At 42.0% G+C, this 16,145-nt stretch overlaps 1 protein-coding gene across 5 annotated transcripts in view; it reads right to left on the bottom strand.

Moving 5' to 3' along the window:
* USP9X (ubiquitin specific peptidase 9, X-linked) overlaps positions 1 to 16,145 on the bottom strand; it is a 56,338-nt gene that overhangs the window by 24,248 nt on the left and 15,945 nt on the right. For 3 of the 5 annotated variants that reach the window (XM_005880872.2, XM_005880874.2, XM_014528877.1), the window contains exons 13-25: positions 15,863 to 16,011; positions 12,410 to 12,497; positions 11,454 to 11,796; positions 10,016 to 10,111; positions 9,301 to 9,512; positions 7,841 to 8,081; positions 7,366 to 7,515; positions 6,841 to 6,961; positions 5,418 to 5,548; positions 4,991 to 5,269; positions 3,061 to 3,186; positions 1,834 to 1,959; positions 536 to 702 (exon numbers count right to left, since the gene is read on the bottom strand). In XM_005880872.2, the coding sequence (XP_005880934.1) occupies positions 536 to 702; positions 1,834 to 1,959; positions 3,061 to 3,186; positions 4,991 to 5,269; positions 5,418 to 5,548; positions 6,841 to 6,961; positions 7,366 to 7,515; positions 7,841 to 8,081; positions 9,301 to 9,512; positions 10,016 to 10,111; positions 11,454 to 11,796; positions 12,410 to 12,497; positions 15,863 to 16,011 (2,229 nt within the window). The remainder of the gene's footprint in view (positions 1 to 535; positions 703 to 1,833; positions 1,960 to 3,060; positions 3,187 to 4,990; positions 5,270 to 5,417; positions 5,549 to 6,840; positions 6,962 to 7,365; positions 7,516 to 7,840; positions 8,082 to 9,300; positions 9,513 to 10,015; positions 10,112 to 11,453; positions 11,797 to 12,409; positions 12,498 to 15,862; positions 16,012 to 16,145) is intronic. The other 2 variants (XM_005880873.2, XM_005880875.2) reach the window with 1 other exon arrangement.

Raw genomic sequence — 16,145 nt, 5'->3', positions numbered from 1 at the left:
GGGAGTGGGGCGGTGGGGAACATCTGTAATGCGCTCAATAATAAATATAAAAAAAAACAATGTCTGATTAAATACTTTTCAAATGCAAACGAGGGCCAATAGTTGGTTTTTATTCTCAGTGTAAAATACAGAAGTTCTTACCATAACCCTGCCTTCTGAATATCATACTGAATTAACAACTTAAATAAAAAACAAACACCTTGTAGCTAGGTATTCAAGATGGGAGACTAATGCTCTACTCAATTTAAAATCTTGTAAACTAGACTTTTAAAACGGGCTAAAATATATACCTGTTAGGTAAAACGAAATTCTGAAATCAGAGAAAAATTAATTTCACTTTGTGAATGTTGGCGTTTTGCAAAGACTAGAACCAAACAAATATGGGTCTAAGCAAAACACGCTTCAATAACATTTTCCTAAATATTTATATGCTACAGAGACAATACAGTTTTGGTTTCTGGGATCCATTTTGTCAGCATAAATGACCTCTGCACACAAACTCACATCAAGTTTCTTACAGCGAAAAGGAACTTACTTGCTGTGACAGTGCAACAGTAAGTCAATAATGAACGTCTGCCAAGCCTTTTCTTTGCTAAGAGCATCTAAGGCCGTTGGAATCAAGGCAAAACACAACGTCATCACTTCCAACGCTTCGCAGCAAACCTGCTCGTCTTCCAAGTCCAGCTCGTTGCCCACGTTGGACTGTAAAATGATAGGGTAAGTCATCTAGAAATGCATTTAAGGAAAAGTTCATACACAGCTTCAAGCCAGCGTGCAGCCCGTCCCTACTCACTCACACCATCTGGCCTCAGCCGCCATCTGCAGCTCTTGGAATAGTAGGGAAATGACTACAGCAGACAACAGAGTCTAATTCCAGTGTTTCCCCTTCCCAGGGAGCTGCGGGAGCGCGGGCCACACCACCTGCTTCTGCCCGCTGGACTCCTAGAGACCTTCTGAGTCGTGTTCTTGGGCACCAACAGCCATTCCTTCCTAGAGAACCACTCTGTCCCGCAGTTAGGGAACCCTGACCAGTCCCACCCCGTACGCACCTGCAGTGCCATTTTACTCTAAAGCAACTCTTAGATAAATAAATGTTAAGGAAGGTTTTCCAACCTACAATACGTCTGGGTAGGTAGTTAATAAATTCTAATCTGACTGTATAAGAAATTCACAATTGCAGCACATGCCTGGAAAAGAAAAAGCACTCAAACATTAGCTGAATGAATCAGCCATGTACCATATGGTACCATATATGTACTACAGGACACCAACATGCATCCCGGGCAAATCAGGGTTACATTGGCCACAAAAGGGAAGATCTACAGTGACGGCAATCCTACAGCTTAATGTCCCTTCGAAACACGCGGCTCTGGCCGGTGGTGCTCAGTGGGTCGGGGCGTCAACCCACACACCGAAAGGTGGCAGGTGCGATCCTGGGTTGGGGCGTGTACGGGAGGCAACCTATCAATGTTTCTCTCTCCCTCCACCCCTCTCTAACAAATACATAATTATAAAAAATAAATATGAAGAAGTGGCTATCAGGGACAGGGATATATGACAGAAAAATCAGAGTCAAACACCACCTTTCTTATGTAAATAATTTGCTCAACCTAAGGGAGGTTGGAGGTGATGCCTGACTGGCTGACACTCTTGCTACTTCTGACCACTCTCAGAGAATGGAAAATACTTAAATGCTATAACACAACTGACGGCCGGCTAAACCCAAATCTCCACAGGACAGGAAGGTGGTGAGGAAGAATAGTGAGGATGGAAGCCATCAAATTCAGTATTAACATTTATTTAAAAGAGATCGATTTCTGTGATAGCTCTTACCTTCTCATAAATTTTAGTGATTTCTTCATTCGGGCTAAATACCAGCTGTAGAGCCCCGCACCCGGAGGCCCAGATGATTTTCTGAATTGCTCTAATCACGCATATGTCAGGCATGTATCTTGAAGCCTGCGAGACAGGGAGGAATGACAACAGTAGGAAGCATGTGAGCGGAATAAGCACTGAAAAAGCAGACATGTTTCTTCTCGGGAAGGAGGAGGAACCCATTGTGTTCAGGTTCCCACGTGGCCTTGCGGCACCACGCAGTACACCTCCAAGTTACCGCCTGGCCTCATACAACTCCCAGAAGAACCGCAAAAAGACTACAGGGGTGCTTCCACCATCCCTCGCCTCATGGCCACACAGACACTTGTCCAGAATGTTCACAGCAGCTTCACGCAGGACCAAAAAGGGGGAACAATCCAGATGGCCTTCGCCAAGTAGATGGACAAACACCATGTGGAATATTCACCAGGGGACGCCACTCCACAATAAAAAGGGATGGACTAATGGCTCCCACAGCGCAGACAGCTTCCAGCCATTATTCAGCGTGAAAGAAGCCAGACATAAAGGAACCCCCCGTTTGCTCCCACCTGTATGAAATTCTAGAAACAGAAAACTAGTATATGGTGACAGAAGCTCAGCGGTCACGTGGGCCAGGGGTGGAGGGAGAATGGACCGCACAGGGGCACCCAGAGAGAGTGATGGGATCACGTGCCTGTGGTTTCACACACAGAGGCGTTTGTCAAAATTCACTGAATTACAGCCCGGCCGGCGTGGCTCAGTGGTTGAGTGTCGACCTATGAACCAGGAGGTCACGGTTTGATTCAGGTCAGGCACAGGCCCGGATTGCGGGCTCCATCCCCAGTGTGGGGCGTGCAGGAGGCAGCTGATCCATGATTCCCTCTCACCATGGATGTTTCTCTCTCTCCCTTCTCCTCTCTCTATAAAATCAATAAAAGCATATTTAAAAATACAATTCACTGAATCAGAAACTGTAAAAGCACGCTATTTACTGTACATAAAGCACCGACATTACTAGTAGACAAAGCTGATGTTAAGGGAGCTTCATCTAGTCTAAGACAGTGACTAAAGCGAGCAGTGAGCAGGCCCAGGAAATGCAAGCCCTAACTGGTGACAAGGGTTCATTCTGAATGAACAGAGGGGCGAAGGTAGAACCCCCCCCAAAAACACCCCGGGAGGCCAGAGCTTGAGCAGCCGAGCACCCACCTCGTCGGAGACCTGCTGGGCCAGGCGGATGGCCACGTTTCTGAGCATGCACTCGGACGACGGGTTTGGGATGCTCTGCAGCGCGCTCTGCAGCACCACGGCCTGGTCGTGCGTGACTTGGTTGACCTGCAAAAGGCAACCGTTAACCAGACTCGCTTGTTCCTCGCCCATCACACTCCCTCGGGATGACCCCCTTCCACAGACACCACCCCACGGCGCCAACCGGGGGGGCTGCTTCTTTCTTATGCGTGAGAGTGCCACCCCCCCTCCGACTCCCCCACTCCAAACCCATCCAGCTCCTGCCCCAGCTCTGGGCTCAGCATCACTGTAAGGGTGAGGGTGAGGCAGTGAACTGAACCGACAGGCGGCAGCCCTAGCTAGAGACCCTGTAAACTGCTCCACATCTTTCCCACGCACGCTCCTGGGCAGACCTGCTCCTGGGCCCTGATGACCAAATTCTTCTTTGAAAAGGAGAAAAATTAAGAAAAATCAGTAACAGAATAGAAGTGCAAAAATATGAAAGGTATCAGTGTTTTACTTAATAGAATAACCACGTTTTTAAACCCACAAGAAAAAGATGACTTTGAAGGAGTTCTTTTCAGGCAATTCTGACTGCTGTTCAAGCTGTACTGTCCCTTCTCCACAGTTTAAGTAGAACCATTATGTACCTTCGTACGCACATGGCCCATTTTCGGAATAAATGCTGTAAAGGGGACAAGTGAGGGGAAGCATGGAACTGCCTCCTGTGCATGCCATTAAGCACCTGCACCAGGGACTGTGATGAGAACGTGTTAGCTAATCCAGAACCACGCTTTCTATCCTCACAAACATGGGATCAAAAAATGTAAGACTTAGGCCATGTGAGGCTAATGAAAAATTTCTAAAATATACAAAAGTGGAGAGAATAGTATTAAGAACGCCCATGTGCCTATTGGCAAGCACCAAAAATTATTAACAAAGGACCAAAATTGTTTAACTATGCCCCTTCCTTGCTTTCTATCCCCTCCCCAGCCCAGACCAGCCCAGGATATATTTTGAAAATAAATCCTGGATATATAATTTCATTTCTATTTCAGCAACTACTTAAAAAAAAAAAAAAGGGTGGTGGTGGTGGGAAATAGTCCTTTTAAACATAACCACGGTACCATTATCACACCCAAAACAATTATAAGTGCTATTATCTCAATTATATGTGACATTATAATATCACATATCTAATCAACATTCCAACCTCCCTGATTAAAACCTAAGCCACTTAAAAAAAAGAATATATTCCTGATGTCTTTATCTACTATCAGTAACTTAGCAAATCATCACGTATGATGCATATAACTCCCAATTTTAGTCAGTATTAAATGCATCGTTACACCTCTAATAAACAGGCATTAAATTCTGGCAAATCGTGAGAACTTTTGGTGGCAACAGGCTAAATCAATTACAACTTTTTTATTCCCATTGGTGTCTTTAATGCAGGGCAAATACAAGTCCATAAGAAACTCATATGGAGACTTTATTAGGTTTAAAAGAACTGAAAGTCAAACAGGATTTAAGGGGGCACTGAAGAACTAGCCTCTCCAAGTATAGTGAGTGAAAAGCATTTGCACTTTTAATACAAATAAACTTTAACAGAAAAAGCCCCTAAAATAATGCATCACTGGAAAGGAACCTGAGATAGTTTACCTTTGAACTTTATACTTAAGTGTTGCTCAGAAGTTAAACTTTTAAAAATGACCATCTATTATTATTAGAAGACTAGAGGCCTGGTGCATGCAATTCATGCACGGTGGGTGAGACTGCTGGCTCCTAACTGCTCGCCTGTCTGCCGGCCTGGTTGCCCCCTAACTGTCTGGAAGATGTCTGGTCACCCGGTCTAATTATAATTAGCGCATTACCCTTTTATTAGTATAGATTTTTAAAAAGCCCATATTACCGATGTCAAAGGATTCACGCCTTCTACACCCGGCTGAAACGCTTCCGCCACAGCGCGAACGTGGCCGTAGCCAATGGCAGTCAGCAACAGCTTGGCTATTTTCAGAGCATTGAGGTAGGCACCCCTGCGAGTTTCCATGTCTGCATTGGGCAGGAAGTTGTTTCTGGTCAGCATACTCAGGACTAGGGGCAGGCCACCGCTTTTCAAGAAGTGAAACTGGAAATCAGAGGAGTCTTCAGCCAGAGGCGCACCAGCAGGCATGAGCAAGGCATAGACCACCTGGGAAAGAAAGGGAAGAGGCCTGTGTTCAAGGTCTTGGAAAGATAACGCCGATTCCCCTATGGCCACGGCTAAGAAACTTTTCTGAGTTAGCATAGAAAGGTCAAATGTGAAGAACGCGGGGAAAATTCAAAAGGAAAAAGCGAACCTCTGTCAGGTATAGCACTTGGGAAGCGGAAGGACCAAAGAAAAGCGAGTCAAGAGATGGGCTAAGGCTGCTGTCTCCAAGCTTCGCGTGGTCTAAGCAAATCGCTCTCAGTTTTTCTATTGTTGTGCTATCTGCGAAAAGGAGAGAGACACAGGCTAAGACAAAACATCCGTCATGCACGCATAAGCAGTTCACTTTTGATATTTTGAAGACTTTAGTATGATGTAACAATCAGTTCAGTTATAGGCTCCAACTTCACAAGACATAACCAGATCTGGATTAAAGAATGGCTAAGTAAGTAAATAAACAAACCAGGGCTCTTTCATCAGCCAACCAAACCCCAGTAAGGAAGCAGGCTCCTCCTACTCAGACTTCAAATCAACATGTCCTCCAGCCCCCCCTCCAGCCACTGGAGACTGAAAAAAAACACAAGACACTTCAAAAGGAAGTTCTTAATGAAAATAACAAAAAGGAAAAAATGGCAAGCTCTTCCCTCCAACTGAGCCCACAACCCAGGCATGTGCCCTGACTGGAAATCCAACAATGACTTCCTGGTGCATAGGTTGATGCTCAACCACTGGACCACACCAGCCAGGACCCCTGCTTCCTTTGAGTGTTGAGTGTATGTGTGTAGCAACCAAGCGACAGAAAAGAAGCTAACATTTGCTGAATACTGATTACGTCCCAGTCACCAGACCATATATCAAATAGTTATTATTGTTAGCTCCGTTTTGCATACCAGGATTTGAACTAGTCTGGTTGAGTCCAAAGTCTCTGATCTAAATACTATAGTACAGTCATTACTGGCCTTTTCGAAGCTGGCTATTTCAAATCTAGGCCTATACTTTGATTATATAAAATATGGAAAGAAAAATAAAAGAAGCGCCCTCAAGTTTCCCTGCTTGGAGCTGCCTGGCCAGAGCTCACTGTTGCCACCTGGTGGCATTATGCTCTTAAAAATAAGACCAGGGATTCTGGAGTCCTGGGGCAAGCATCAAGCTGGTGGCTGGAGGGTATTGGAAAATGGCATTACAATGAGGCGGGATTCAATAAATGGGCTAATGCGAGACCATACAATCCCTGTGGATGGCGATGTAAAAGAAGCTCTAGGCTTCTGGAGAACCTGTACAATGACAGGGTGTTGCCCGAAAGTGAGCAGAGCACTGGCCCTGTCCATGAATTCTATCTGAAAGAGGTTTTGTTTTGTTTTGTTGTGGTTTTTTTTTTTTTTGGGGGGGGAGGGAGAACCACCCACTCCCAGGCTTTGCAAAATCAGGCAGTTGACTGAAGATCGCCAACTCCTGCTCTGGCCTATGCTGTAAGGCGTGTTCCATCTACGAACAGAAGTTGCTAATACATCCTGTTATTGGCCAGCATGTACTTTATCAGCAGTATTTTTAGTTTTGTTTTTTGTTAATCTTACCTGGTGGCATAAGTTTCATAAGCACTCTTGCACCATCTCTAAGAGATGGCATATTTAGGCTGCTACCTAAGTCTGCAACTTGCCAAAGGAAAGAGATGTATCTGGGATGCAGTGACATTATCTAGAATACAAAACACACAAAACGTTCACCTGTAAATTACACCTCCCCAGGAAGGCCCAATACATTTGTTTGTTAACTGCCGCACTTCTGCTTATGCCATTTCTAGTCTTTAAAACAGTCTGCCTTCCCCTCTTCCCACCTTTACAAATCCTTCAAGAAATACACTGTCCAAGCCGCCTCCAATAATTGCTACGTGAGTTCTTTTTTACTATTTTGTTAAACGATTTCTCTCATATATCAGAGGGATCCACTCTAAAGTTCACTGTTAACTATAAAGCTGTTTGATATTTAGGCACAGTAAATTACAAGCTCCTCCAGGAAAAAAACCACCCTATTCAATATAGGTCTTTATTCTCCAAGAGGCTAGCACAGTGCCTGGCATACAGTAACTCAAAGCTACTCACCACCCCGGGCAAACAGCTTTCCACTTCTGGGTTGGGCCCATCGCTGTAATGGTTACCATGGTTTCCAGGAGATCCAGTTGAGGAATCAGAAGAGCTATCAGGGCTCGAAGGCATATTGGAACTTATTTGTGTAAGCTTGGCTGTAATTAGCTGCAAATGACATAGTATTTAGTATCAAAGACAAGGAAAACACACAAGACTTAAGTCAGTAACACACCAACAAAAACCTACATGCTATGTTTTTTCTAAGTGTTGTCTAAAATAGCCATACGATTAGTTTTTAGAAAGCCTTTCCTCTACCTACATTGTAATATCGATGCCTGTTTTATTTAATGTTATAATTCCAACACCTAATACAGAGCCTCACACATAACAGATGCTCAATTCACATTTACTGAATGAAATGTTGACTGCGGAAATAAAGATAGCCTCGGCTTTGATTTTCTTGAAAAGTTTGGTATTCATAGATACTTACCGATTTATCCTTTAAGTTCAATTGTCCAATCAACTTTCTATCATCTGCAGGATCTATCAGTTCCCCGCCCACGAAGAGCTCGATTTTTGTATGGGCTACGTTGGCTTTAATGCGATTGAGAATGCACCGCCGCACGGAACCGATCGTGTCATTTGTGTGGGACCACACGTCCAGGTCATCAACCTGTCTGCCCTGGTTCGGAAACCGGACTATAAAAGAGAGGTGTTTACCACGGAAAGCTCTGGGGGAACAAGAGAGAAAACATCGTCACATTCAGCAACTTGCAAATCTTCTTGCAAAGAAAATAAAGCTACAAATCTAATATTGACTATTTTTTTAATTAAACCAGAGAAAGTGAGTTAAGGCTAGTTATTTTTAGGGTCTTGAACATAAAAACTTACTGCTCCTTTGAACTACAAATACTGTAAGTGATCTTAAAAACACAACATTCCATTGTTGCTACTCTTGTACCTATGGTTGCAGAAAATGAAGCATCTAGTTTATAAGAAATTAACACAGAGACATGAGTAAACATGTAACTTATTTTAATGCTATAAAGCCCAACTCACTGGGACTTTGCAAATGTGGAAGGTAACTTTATCTTGAGAGCACCAACAAAAATGCTAAGGTGTTCATTTTTTCTGAAGAACTCTTAATATCAGAATTCATCCCCTCAAAATGATGTTTATATTAGTATAAATATTATTGCAGATAAGATACAAAAAGTAAAAATAAGGAGCCGTTGTAAATAATTTCATGATTAACAAAGAGAACGATTTCATAAAGAGAAATCTTTTAAAATAAACACTGATGACACTCATTCTATAAACATCTCTAAATAATAAATACTATTTGATTTACTAAATGGTGAGACCATAAAAGAACTGGTGGTAGACTGCTTGGAAATGTTCTTGCTATTCTGGCTCTCTGTCAAAGCACCTTTTAAAAGTCCTTTCCAATTACTCTCTCATCTTACTATGCCATTATTTTTAACGGAGTAAATGAATGGCATCAAAACACTTTAACTGTGAAATAGTCCTGCAACACTTACCAGAAAATAAGTCATTGGCAAAAATAAACAAACAAGAGAGCAAACTTGACGAGTGAGAACGCGAACAAAAAACTAAAACAGAAAACAGATCCCGAAAAACAAAAAGAGGTCTAGGATTAACCAAAGATTTTAAAAGATGCAAATAATGTTCTTCATGGTCAAGATCCCAACGCTTTCTTCTGGTACATTGATTTGAGAGAAAGAGAGACATCAATGCGAGAAGAAACATTGATCCGTTGCCTCCTGCGTGGACCCCATCAGGGGACTGACCCAACCCTGAGAAGCGCCCTGACCGGGAGTCGAACAGCAACCTTTTGGTGCACGGGACGACACTCAACAGCTGAGCCACACTGGCTAGGAAATACCAAGGCATTAAGCAACAGCACTGGTGGATCACTTTGTCACTAACCTTGACATGGGCAGAATTGTTCTTTCCTCGTGGTAATCGCTGTCACACTCATTTATGTACTCCCTCAGCACGGTTAGCACTCGAACCATCCGAACAGCTTCCTGTCTTGCACAATTAATACTGTCCTTGTCACCATCCAACACACACAGCGTGTCATAGGAGGCTTTCAAACGATCAAAGCAAGACTGAATGAAGTCTTCATGGATCACCACCTACAAATAACGGGTCAAATATGACAGTTCAAGTTGCTTTGAAATGTAAAAATTAAAGGCACACATAAAACTTTATTCCAATCAAAGATGGCAACAACTCATTTAAGGGTAGCCGTCAATTAACCATGATCATCTTTAGCCAAGGAGTCTATACTGATAATAAAATATGCTATGCATTGTCAAAGGAAGCAAGAGTCATATAAGCATAAATTAGATACTCAAAAAGAAAACTTCAGGATTAGGTGTTAGAATCAAAAGAAATTCAGTCACAATCTCTTGCCATAATCATACTCAAAATGATCACTTCACGATAATTATTAGGACAAGATTCATTTAGACAGCATTTTATACGAGAGAAATAGGGACCAAATATTTTAGGTATATTTATAAGAGTTGAAACAAAAGAATTCCTAGTTAATCCTAAATTAAAGTTCTTTAAAGGAAAAAGAGTTCTTCAACCAGAGTTTCAATTTGTGTATGTTTGAATGTACGTCAGTCCTCACCTGATTGACCTGTAGCCTTGGCCCCAGGTTTGTGTATATCTCTTTAAGGAGATCTATAGCTCTGCTGGCAATATCGTCATTGCTCTGAATCACAACCTAGGATCAAAAAGATATCTTAGTTGGCCATTTCAATTCAAACCATCCCCTCAGCTATTTTTCATATAGTATTCAATAATTTCAGGATACACCGACTTCGATAATCAAGAAAACCAAGTACAATTAAGTGAGAAAACAGACCAAAATAAAGAAGATAAAGGCAAGTCTTTGAATAAAGAAATTTGTTGAAGGGAAGACTCATTTTCCTAAGGACATCATACGTTTTAATCAAGACCATTGTTTTTATTGACATACAATATATATTAGTTTCAGGTGTACATTAGTGACTATTTGTATAGATTACGAAATGACCGCCACGGTTAAGTCTAGTTACCATTTGTCCCCAAAGTTATTACAACACTGACTGTATTCCCTGTGCTGTACGTGAAATCCCCAGGACTTCTACCTGGAAGGTTGTACCTCTTAATCCCCTTTACCTATTTCACCTGCCCCAAGTAACTTCTTCAGATCTTTATCATTCACCTCATTATGCCAGTGGCATTGAAATTAGATGCAGAAGTCTGGGGCTCTGAGGAGGTGACTTAGGGCTGAGCCCTGTAACAGGCTTGGGGAAGGGACTGAGGAGAAAAAGTACACAGGCTTTCCTTCCGCGCTTCAACTAGTTTTACGTTGTGGAGTAGTGTGTACATTTTTATTTAAAAAAAGGGTTTCTGCTGTTTAAAAAAATGCTGAAAACAGGTCAACCATAACTGAAAAATTTAACTATTTAAAAATGTTGCAAACCCCTAGCTTAATCCAAAAATCTAAATAATCAAATACCACAATAAAGAGCTTAGGCTAGTTTGCAGAAAAAGATTCCATGTAAAAATTATATATACACACTGCTGTGACCAGGTCAGGTTTTTAAAGGCAGGAATGATAAATTAACAGCACACTGTGACAACATGCAGGAACCTGGGGGGTATCACGCTCAGTGAAGTAAGTCAGCTGGACAAAGACAGATACCACGTGATCTCACTTGCATGGGGAATCTAAAACAACAAATTAAGAACCCGAACTCATAGATACAGAGATCAGATTGGTGGCTGCCAGAGGTGCCAGGTGGGTAAAATGGGTGAAGGTGGTCAAAAGGTACAAACTCCCAGCTATAAAATAGCCAAGTCTTGGGATGTAATGTACGGCATGCTGACAAGTTAGTAATACCGAGTGAATATTTGAAAGTTGCTAAGAGAGTAAATCTTTTTTTCCCCCTTTATGATTAAGATGAGCTATCACTACCTCCTGGGACAAGCGCCAGGGAAGACACAGACATGTCATCTACATGCAGAATTGGGGCTCCTTCCCTATTGGAAAAGCTCCATCACATACATGTTTCACTTACCCTCCAAAGGTAGTCTAACCCTATCAACTCCAGGTCATCCATCATGTACGCTCTCCTCTTTGCTACCAGTTTTCCTTCTCGACAATTCACAGCTTTGAAGAATCGCTCAAAACATTTCATGCCGTTTTCCGTTAGGAGGGAAGGGTCGAGCTGGAGCACATTGCTTTCGAAGAAGTCCTTGTTGATGTCAGGGTCCAAGTCCGGCTCATCCCCCATCAGCTTGGAGTACCACTTGAAGCAGGCCTCGCGGTCGCACAGGTACACGGCGTTCTCGGCCAGGCACTTCCAGATCTGCTTCGCCTGTGGGGCGCACAGCCATAGCTGGCCGTCCTTCAGCAAGAATCTTGGAAAAACGGAAAAAACGAGCCATCAGAGCTACAGCGTGTTTACCCCAAGATGCAATCTATAGATATCTATACATATAGGCAATCTATACATAAAGTCATTGAAAACCAAACACCACTGAGCAAACTCAGCCTGCTACTACGTTTAGCTTTGGCTTAAGGAACCCCATCCGAGTAACATTAGCACGTGACTCGGGACGGCCTCTGCCAGCGCTGCTGGGGTGCACAAGGCACCGGAGGACCCCAGCATTCTTTCGGGTGCTGGTCCAGCAGCCCTTTGCCCCCACTTCCTGAGTGTCTCTGACGCCATTACGGTCAGTTTGGTTCTCTAGCGGGTTGTCTCAAAAGATGGCAACTTGCGCTTAAGAACAGAATTCTGTATAAAAGTTTAAAACGTGTTCTCTTCAAGCACTGCAAAGAAGAAGAGTTAAAACTCAGACAACAATTCTGAATGTTTAATGAACAAACACATGGGGAGATGTCCTGTGACTTTCAGGCAATGATTTCCGCATGGGAAAAGGCCACCTAAAAAAGACCCCAGCGACACCTCGTATGAAGCTGGCTTTCTCATCTGTGTCTTACATAGAGCCACAGTGATTGATTGACACAAACCTCAGGAAGTTCAGCCGCTCTTGGACTTCTTGAACGTGACTGTATCTACTTCCCAGCCTTACAGTTTGTGGGTCATAGTCCTCATGGTCTGCAAATTAAAAGAAAATCATGTATGACGTATTCCGACACCCACATCACTGAGACTTTAACCAAAGAAAATGACATCACTTACAAAGTCATTAACTTGACATTAAAAGGCATCGTGAAGTTTACTAATTATTGGTGATTTTGAGTCAGCTCCTATTTTCCCCACAAAAATAAATTTTCCTTATACATAACCAAAAGGATCTGTTAAATGTGCTATAAAAAGAATTACTGACCAGGTTTCTCTTCGTAACTGCTCATCTGTGGGGAGCTACTTTGCGACTATGTAATTTGTCTTGTTTCTTTGCCCCCTAGTTTTAGCATCCCCCCCCCCCCCCGCCCCTTTTATTCAGGTGGCAGCACTTTACCAAGACCTGGGACCCAAATGATGAAGAAAAGTAAATAAGAAAGATCCCTCTATGCTAAACGGGAATGGAGAGGCCCATACTTCGTTATAAAAAAGCTTCCTGGCTGTGAAAACAAAGATGGTGGTGCGTTTCCTTGTAAACATTCAGCTCCAAACAAATCCTGTGATTAGTGAGCGGGCAAATGAAGACTGAGCCACACGGCCCGGGCAAGACGGCCCATTTTTGAATCATGCTGCCCAGCCATTAGAGATCCCACTGAAAACAGGAAAAAGTAGATGAGACTAAATTAACTCGTGTCTCTGGCCAAGGCTAACATAAATTGGTTCTTGTCATTACAAACTGCCAAACTGTCTAGAATCCATTTCAGAACTCATGAGAAAAGGTCACTTTTAAGAAGCATCTGTAATTGATACACAATTCAAATACCATAAAACCTAGCCACTTAATATGTGTAACCCAATGGTTTTTAGTATAGTCAAAGCTACAAGATTTGAGTATCACCACCTACCCTCAGTCTACAAGATTCCCCATCATCTCAAAAAGAGACTCACATTTCATATAAATGGAATCTTAAAATATGTGGTCTTCTGTGACTGGCTTTCTTCTACTTAGGCTAACGTTTTTCAGGGTTCAGGCATGTTGTAACATTCTAAATAGCCTTCCACTGTATGCATTTACAACATATTGTTCATCCATTCATCAAATGATGGACACTTAGGTTATTTCCACTTTTCTGGCTAACATTCACGTTCAAGATTTCGCATGGAACTATGTTTTCATTTCACCTGGGTATATAAATTACCTGGGAGTAAACTGTATGATCAATTCTGTTTACCACTTGGAGGAATTGCCAACCTGTATACCAAGGTGGCTGCACCACTTTACAATCCCGCAAACAACGTACAAAAGCTCCAACTTCTCCTCATTCTTGCCAACACCTGCTGTTGTTTCATTTGTCATCCTCGTAGGTGTACAGTTTCTCACTGTGGTTGTAATTTGCATTTCCCCAGTAACTAACGAAATCCAGCATCTTTTTATGCACCAAATGGCCATGTGCTTATCTTTGGAGAAATGTCTACACAGATCCTCTGCTGTTTCTTAATTGGGTTGTTTTTTAACTGTTGAACTGTAAGAGTTCTTATATATTCTGGATACAAGTCCCTTACCAGATACATAATCTGTAGATATTTTCTCCCATTCTTGGGTTATCATTTTACTTTGATTGTATCATTTGCAGAAGTTTTAAATTTCGATGTAGTTCAATATATCACGTTTTCTCCCCTAAAAATGTTGCTTTGCCTAACCCAAGGCCACAAAGATTTATTCCTATGTTTTTTCCTAAGAGTTTTAAAGTTTTAAGGTCTATGGCAATCCTACCAATGAGTTAAAATTTGAGTGAAAACAGAAAGGTGGTTTTATCCTGTGTTGTATTCACATAAAAAGACTTTAAAAGAACAACTTGGTAAGCACCAGTGCCTGAAGGCACTAGTAGTAAGAACACATGAGTAAATGTTAAGGATTTTAGTAAGTTTATTACTTTAGCTAAATAATGTTAAAAGAGGAGGTAGAATCAGCTGACTATACCACTGAGAAATGTTTTCTTCCAAAGATGAAGATGCTAGTGGTGAAATATGGGCAGGATAGTAATATTGGTGAGATAGTTATCAGAAATTGAGAATATCAGCGAATTGTGGAAGCTGATGTTAGCCCTCAATTTCACTTATGTTTATCTGAGTTTTATATAGGAATGTATATAGATGTTAAGCAAAGCTCTCATGTTTCATAGGCATATTGGGATTTTACACAATGCAAAGAGTCTACCCAATATACTCTTCAAATAATGAGCATTAAAAACACCCTCATTTTAACCAGTTAACTGCCACGATATTTTGAATTTAATTAAAAAAGACCCGCCGCTTGCGTCTATAGACTAAGTGTACAAATATATTATCGGCCCTAACCGGTTTGGCTCAGTGGATAGAGTTGGCCTGCGGACTGAAGAGTCCCAGGGTTGAATCTGGTCAAGGGCATGTACCTTGGTTGCGGGCACATCCTCAGTAGGGGGTGTGCAGGAGGCAGCTGATCAATGTTTCTCTCTCATTGATGTTTCTAACTCTCTATCCCTCTCCCTTCCTCTCTGTAAAAATCAATAAAATATATTTTAAAAATATGTATTATCGGCTTCTGCAAAGTCTACTATAAAATGTCAAGAAATGGTATGTTCAGTAACCATCATGTTCAATTCTACCTCCAACATTGGTTATATACCGTTTCCTTTCCATGGCTATGGGAACAAACTTGAGCCTATAGGACAGTTTCTGTGTGGGTTTTTTTGGGGTGTGTGTGTGCTATGAATATGGCATAAGAGAGAGAAATATGTACTAAGAATACCTCTGAACTCCAGCACACAGACTCTAATACAACTGTCAGAGGGCAAAAGGGCATTGAAACGGAGCTCCACCGATGGCGGCACTTACAAACTGGCTGTTACAAAAACAGGAAACTCAACAGTGACATGTTTAAGCAACTTCACACTTTGAAACCCATGTAAACATGTGGATTCTTGTAGCCTTGCATCTCCCTACTTGCGAATTTTTAATTCATAAATCGAGGCACTTAATGGAACACAGACTTAGACAAAAAAATTTTCCTGGAAAGATAATGGTGGTGGTATTAAGGACACAAAGGATGAAAATGAGTCAAGTATGTACCCAAGAAGGCAATAAACAATTGTAGGACAGGTGCTCACAGCCTCCAGGCAGGGAAGGAAAAAAGCTTAACAAGGAGAGTGGGGCAGGCAGACGAAAGAGCCTTGAAAGGCTGGCCGGGAGGTTAAGAGCGTGTAAGAGTTAAGAGGAAAGTGAAAGTGGGTCATAAGCTAAGAAAGGAACACAAAATATATCCGTTGTCATTTTGAAGGTAATTAATGCTGACCCCGCCCCTAGCTGGGAAGGGAAGTTGCTGTCATTTCCCATAATTCCCGCTAGCTTGTAGTACATACCTCTAGCATACAGTCTCATGCTTTCCATGTAAGTTGCAAGATTTTCTGCTACCAAAGTAACTAGGGCATGATTGTGCTGAAGTTGATTGATTAAGTCATGGCGATAAAATACATGGGGACTTCGCTGAGTTTGACTGAAACGAGAAGAACTTAACAATATAATTAGGCAATTAATTCTGTTGGAATCAAAAGAGCTTATATACTCAATTCTTAGCTACTAACTGAAAAACTTCAAATGGGTTCTTTCATAATAGAAGCGTACTTTTGGCCATTTAACTTTAGT

The sequence above is a fragment of the Myotis brandtii genome, unplaced genomic scaffold (genome assembly GCF_000412655.1).
Source record: "Myotis brandtii unplaced genomic scaffold, ASM41265v1 scaffold657, whole genome shotgun sequence".
NCBI lineage: Eukaryota > Metazoa > Chordata > Mammalia > Chiroptera > Vespertilionidae > Myotis > Myotis brandtii.
The sequence above is the reverse complement of the archived record's forward strand: the minus strand, read 5'-3'. Positions and strand labels throughout refer to the sequence as shown.